This window comes from Notothenia coriiceps, unplaced genomic scaffold (assembly GCF_000735185.1).
Source record: "Notothenia coriiceps isolate Sejong01 unplaced genomic scaffold, NC01 NC01_scaffold00008668, whole genome shotgun sequence".
Classification (NCBI taxonomy): domain Eukaryota; kingdom Metazoa; phylum Chordata; class Actinopteri; order Perciformes; family Nototheniidae; genus Notothenia; species Notothenia coriiceps.
The window spans coordinates 1-6,764 of NW_011341369.1; the positions used below are offsets into that span (position 1 = coordinate 1).

At 37.4% G+C, this 6,764-nt stretch overlaps 1 protein-coding gene across 1 annotated transcript; it reads right to left on the minus strand.

Annotated features, from left to right (window-relative positions):
• Window positions 1-1,870: 1,870 nt before the first annotated feature.
• Window positions 1,871-6,314, minus strand: LOC104944710 (V-type proton ATPase subunit C 1-A-like). Its single transcript, XM_010770281.1, has 7 exons — window positions 6,206-6,314; window positions 6,015-6,083; window positions 5,546-5,638; window positions 5,221-5,314; window positions 4,849-4,946; window positions 4,617-4,743; window positions 1,871-2,520 (listed from the first exon to the last, which is right to left on the minus strand). The coding sequence occupies exons 2-7, from the start codon at window positions 6,035-6,037 to the stop codon at window positions 2,422-2,424; spliced, it is 534 nt and encodes a 177-aa protein (XP_010768583.1). The 5' UTR covers window positions 6,038-6,083; window positions 6,206-6,314; the 3' UTR covers window positions 1,871-2,421.
• Between the last annotated feature and the right edge of the window lie 450 nt (window positions 6,315-6,764).

The window sequence follows — 6,764 nt, forward strand, 5'->3', positions numbered from 1 at the left end:
TCCGTGAAGGTATTTCATGTTCGGGGTCATTTGTTTTTTGTATAATCTTGCTTCGTGCAAGGGATAATTGTTGTCATCTTCTCTGTAAACTTTTTTTTTTCGCCGTTCTTTTGCCATTTTGAGATTTACATTTCTAGCGGAAAGCTAACCAGGAAGTGTTTTAGCACACCACGTGACGCATCTGAACGAATCACGTTGTCTGAAATTGACACCAGCCAATGAGATTTCGTTTCTTGGTTTAAGACCCCTTTGTGCTTTCACGATTGGTTGCTGATACAAAGGAAATGACCATATTTGGATCCGATGAGATTGTGCAGGAGAGACACAGCTTTCTAACGATATCTCTGTTGACATGGTGCACACAGCGGTCGCGGTACTTTATGTTACGTTAGAAAGCTAACTTTTGGTGAATTTAGGAGAAATCTACTGACGCAAATAGACAAACTATAGTCAAATAAACACTTAAATGTGTATTTTGTACGTTTTCCTTCCAAAAGCCTGAAAGAAAACATGTTATAGAATCAAAATAGCACAAAATCTCAAAATTGACCAGTGCTTGAAAAACGATGTTTTTGCCTGCCGTGTCTCGCCCTAATTAATGGAAAAACTTATTTTAACAGCTTAGTTGGAATCGGGTCTAAGATACATGTTGATGGTTTAGAAGAGAGAATCATTTAATTTAATTGTTCAAGGTTTATGGCTGAAAAGCATTTTAGTTTACTATCTAGTGTAATATTAGAACTTACGTTTCCGGGAGCTGTTGATAACAACTGTAGGCTAAATTGTAATCATTTTTGTGTTATTGCTAGTAGTTACCCTTTTTGGCCATTTATACATACATTATATTTGACTCTCTTTGTTATTAATGTTCAACATGTTCATGTGTGATCTTTGTTGTATAACATTCAATTTGGAGTTCTAAGTGCCAATTTCTAGATCTTTGTATAGTCATACACTTTAAACAGTTTGTGCCAGAAATATACATGTACTCGTACTGCACTTAGGTACAATTATGAGGTTATTGTACATAAAGTGAGAATTTCAATTTTGCAGTTACTTTAATATATATATAATATTTCTAAAATATTGATATCTTAATGGTCTGTTTCGCAAATGATAACACTGCAATAAAGTTACTTTAACAAACATTCTGTGGATGCACAAAATCCCATTAATTGTCTATGAAGCAGCTACCTACTTTGTATCTGATGAGATCACAAGTTTTACAGTAACTTCTCTGTTTTCTGGCTTTGAGAAAGAGTACCTCATGTTCACACATAATGATTGACCTTTCCTATGACTTGAAGATACAGTACATATTGGAATCCTTCTTTTAGTAGATGTTCCCACATTTCCCAACAGTAATGCAGAATACAATGGGCTCTACCAGCCACAGATGAAAGGATTGCTCACGTTTATGTATCAACAATATTATAAAAAGAACACTGACAGGGACACATCCTGCATTATGAGTAGTTATACATCTGACACCTTTTAAGATGTTGTTACTAACAGTTAGCACCAATTCAATATCATGCATGGATTTCATCTGAAGTGTCTGTTTGGTGCCCTCTGCTGTTGGCTTTTCCAGATGTCCTCCGTGCTGAAGCGGAGGTATTATTCCTGTAATTATGTGGATTCCAGAGGATTTCCCCTTAAAAAGGGGAACTGTTCTTGAAATTGCTTGTGGCTGTGATCATGAGTCATCACAAGGCTGCACAGAGACACCGCCTACATGTCTATTTCTCTCACATGCACATCACCATATAACACCCACCAAATACATAAAGTTCTCATAATTCTGTTGAATCAAAATAAAGTCGGAGAAAGCATTATATATAGTGGTCCTTTAAGAACTTATTCACAAATTAACACGTTAGATATCATATATCCAATCATATTTATTCAATCTTTTACACAATACTCTGATACTTATTTGACAGCAAATATTCACAAAATCTCACACACACACACACACACACACACACACACACACACACACACACACACACACACACACACACACACACACACACACACACACACACACACACACACACAGATCTGGTTGCCATGGTGCACCGTTTTGTAATCACAGATCACAGATACAGAAGCTATCAATACACACAGCACGAATGGAATGACACAGTAGATATAACTTTTCAATATGATTTCTTAATTCATTTCACATGAAAAAATCTGTGTAGGAAAAAAAAACAACTGTAAACAAGATCAATAATTTAAAGTCTCTTTTTGTCCCTTGGTTGTGAAAGTGGTAGCTGATGAGATTTTACACCACAAATAATAATCATGCAGCGTCATTCATGATGAGGAGAGGAGACAGTGGGGGGGGAGGTTTGTACCAGGAAAATCTCAAACGTATTTAACACACAACAAAAAGAAGAAAATAAGGAACGTTTTTTACACTTTAAAATCAAACAGGTTGCAGTCGATCTTGTAGTAGACGTAAGGATAATACTCCTGCACACTCAGGTTTAGGCCTGGGATGTCCATGGCACACTGAAAAAAATAAGATAAGACTTATAGAAAAAAAATTACCAATAACAAAAAATAAAAATATAAATAAAAAAGGTCAAATTAAGTATTCTGAGGAAAAACACAAAAGCATGTAGTGCCTAGCAAACATTTCTCACTCCCTAAACCCCAGGGATCGCTACATTATCTTCAATCTTTGAATTTCAAAACTTAAGAGTAAAATATGCAACTTTTCCGCATTAAAATGTCTAAAAACGACGAAACAATATTATCTAATTTGTTGAATTTGGTCGTTACATGTCCAAAAAAAAGAAATGGGACATTTTAGTCAAGGTAAAGCTGCCTTCACATGGTACACAATTAGCTCTTGGCTCACCGTGACGTAGGGCCTTGCTGTGAAAACAGCTTGTTAGTTTTGTTTCTATGGTTACTTTACCTGCTTGCCTGCATCGTTTCATACAGCTGTCAACTGATTGGTTGCAAATCAGTGGCCATCGAGGTCAAAGTTAAACAAATGTGAACATCGAGCGCAGCAATAGATTTGTAACGCCAAGGGTGATACCATTTAAACCATATTCGAACCGAATGAGGATTCAAGTCATCAGATGCCTGGATCTTAAGATGAGCCAACGTTAGCAGCAGCTCAGCTCACAGCCCCTCTGGATAAACACTTATTTTTAAATGAAAGTGCTGTATTTGTTCTCACTGGTTTTAACACACGGATCCATTTGCTTTGGAGGGGAGATCTCTGTGGATTATTAGCAGATTCTGACTGCAATGGAGGTGAAGAAGGCCACTCACAGCATCTCACACTACTTCAAAACTTCACCAAACCACATCTTCTGTTATTGTTTTGATTGAAAGATCTAGAAAAATACATATTGTCATTTTTAAAGACAACTATGTATTTTTGGCTAATACAGCTATATACCTCAATTAAAAACTATTATAACATACATGTAAATAATTTAACAGCATAGATTGTATGTGGTAAGGTAATATCTGTTGTATTTGAATGCAGTACCCAGCTTTGGCCATGAGAAGGTGCAGCTGTTACTCTCTTCATTCCTACTTTATACAGGATGTATTACATTACATACTATATAGTATAGTATAATTTATTTTTGGAGTTAGCATACAAAAAACAACATCATTTACCATCTTAAACTATTAGGAAGGTATTCAATAAATAAGATGTATCTTCACTATCAAAAGGCAAGAATGTTGAAACGGAGCCTTGTAATGTCAAAGGGAATTAAAGCTAAAAAATAAATCAGTTCCTCTATTTCCTTTTTGCATTGCATCGTTGGACACCCACAAATAGCCTTTATTTGGCATTTATAAAGTCTGGTTTCTGCATACTTGACTTTTTGTAAGTGTGAAAACACAACAATATATAAAGGGCTTAGAATCTGTTTGTATTGTGACCAAAGGACATGCAGCTTGTTCTGCTGTTGACATGAACGGCTCTTCAGCAAAGGACTACAATGTGAAATCAACATCTAAAATAACGACAAAAAACACACATTAATGCATTTTTTTATAAAGAAGTCAAAGGTGTAAATCTATATATATTTATAGTAAATAATAACTTCTGCCATTTTCTGCCGAATGTCATAATTTTGCTACAGGCCTAACCTTTATAAAATAGTAAACACATGAACAATACTTAAAGGTGGGGTTTGTAATTTTGGAGAAACCAGCTCGAGTGCGCTACAATTTGAAAATACACAACCGGAAAAAATCTGCCACTTCCTTACAGAGCCCCTCCTCCAACACACGAACGCGCACATGACCAATGAGGGCACGAGATAAGTTTGTGCACAGATGGAAGACTGACAGGCAGGTAGGCCATCCAGTTATGTTTTAACAGTACTACGGCTTCCACAGATTACATTTTTTTATGGATTTTTTGTCAAAGCATTTAATATATTCATTGCTATCGGGATGTTAAGAGCATTCCACGGACTATAACAAAAGGTGTATCTCGAGCCGGTTTCTCAAACTCACCTACCCCACCTTTAAGTAAAATAATCAAAATAATGATAATTATTTTTAAAACAAATACATAAGAAAATGAAAGAACAGAGAAATAAAAATGAAATGCTGACAGTACTCACATCGATGATGGCGGACGCGCTGCTGTCCAGATGTTTGTACAGGTCGTTGAGCACCTCCCTCAGCCTCTTCATGGTCTTCTTGCTGGGCTGCAGCAGCATGGCCTGGAAGTTCACCGGCAGCCCGTATCTGCAGGAACACACAGCTCAACTTTTACTGCTGCCAATGAAGATCACACTTGGGTTTATAAGTATACGTTCGGTGATATTCATTTAAGACTGTATTTCAGATTACCTTAAAACAGATTCCACAAAGACCCTCAGAGCTTTGATGTGAATCCATGCGATGAAGGCTTCACTGAAGTTCACTTTGAGCCATCGGACCAGAGGGCCCTGCAGAGACAGATTAGGGTTAGGATTTCATTTTGATGTGGCAGTTTTACAATCTGGCCAAAACAGGAGAAGAGTAGTACAAAATAAACTATGCTTATCAATAATAAAAATACTACAAAATCATTGGTATAGTGGATAACGGGCATGTGTGGTTCAGTAAAAGGCCTCAAGTACCCATGTGCAACAAGCACGTTTTCAGAGCAATGCATTACAAAGAGATCTCAACCTGAGATTGAAAAATGATTTGAAAACGTATTGCGGTTACATCACTTACAAACTGCTTCTTCTTGTCTGTGGAGAGCCGTGTCATCTCCTCTTTGTCGGCCTTCAGCTCCTCCTCATTGTACTGGAAGTCTCTCACTACGAACCTAGAATAAGATGTTGAGGGCAGAAATCATCCACTTTTGATCAGCAATATTTCTGTTTGTATAAAGACACTGATATAAACCCTGTGATCACTGTCCAGCTGATATATTTAGTCAGAGCTATTTCTATCTGCCTAGCAGAGCGACTTCGTTCAAAATAGAAACACGTTTCACACCTCTTGATAAAGATCCATAATGACAGTGTGTGTGTTCGCTGAGTGTGACCACTCTTACTTGTTCTCCCTGGCTTTGTGTTTGAAGTCATCAACGGCTTTCAGAAACAGAGTGACGCTGAACAGTCCGCTGTCATGGTCTTCAAACAGCAGACTGGAAGAGAAGACAGGAGCCTGTTAGACTGCTGGGAATCACTAACTGTACATAAATGGGCATATGAATACTCAATATACGTATAAGTATATGTTGAAGAGAGACAAGAAACATTATAGTAAAAAAAGAATTAAAAAATATACAACAAATCACTCAAATAAAATAAATAACTTCTTGAAATTAATTCACTTAATTTTGATTTAATTTGAAGCAATTACAATTAAATTACCAAAAATGAAATATGTGCAGTATACAAGAATTTATAGTGGATGAGCTGTGCGACATTTAAAGAGGTAGCATTGTACAAGAATGCAAATGTGTAAAATATACCATTTCTAATGACAAATTGCCTAAAATGTGGTTTGACATGACTTACTGTGAGGATCGAGGCACCACCATCTCAGCCAGACCTTCATATGATTTCTGCCAATCAGTGTACGCTGCCCTGAAAGCAAATAACAGGGGGACACTAAGATTTCTGTGTCTCGGGAGGAATGCTGCCACAGGTTGCTCATTTAATAATTTGCATACAGACATAATAACAATTCTTAGAGAAATAACCCTCACTTTGGTACCACTACCAGCAGAGTGATGAGGTACTCGGAGTCGAGTACGAAGTCTTCCTTCTTCACGATGTCAGCCAGGCTGCGGGTCAGCAGGCTCCCCCTGGAGGCAGAAAGCAGTGTTACAACAACATGGACGCCACCAAGAGAAATTGACAAAGCATTTCAGAGTTGCAGCGACTTTACAGATCGTGCTGACACAGTCAATGTTCTGTGGAGGAAATATATTTTGTAGGGCCGGGACTTTAACGCGTTAATTAAGATTAATTAATTACACAAAAATTAACGCATTTTAATCGCACTTATTTTTGCACCGCGGAACGTTTCTCACTGGATGAGTTTCAGGGGTACCGATTATACTGGAGCACCAACTAACGTTCATGACTTCAAACAACAACAAACCACAGTGAACAATAGTCAAACATGAACGAAGAAGCTGATGAGACCGCTTTGGTTGGCCCCGTGGATGGGACATTTTGTTTTAAAAAACGGACGGATGGAAGCATCGATAAGAGCACAGTTGTTGGCAAATTATGCAAAAAGGAATTCGCATATCACCGCAG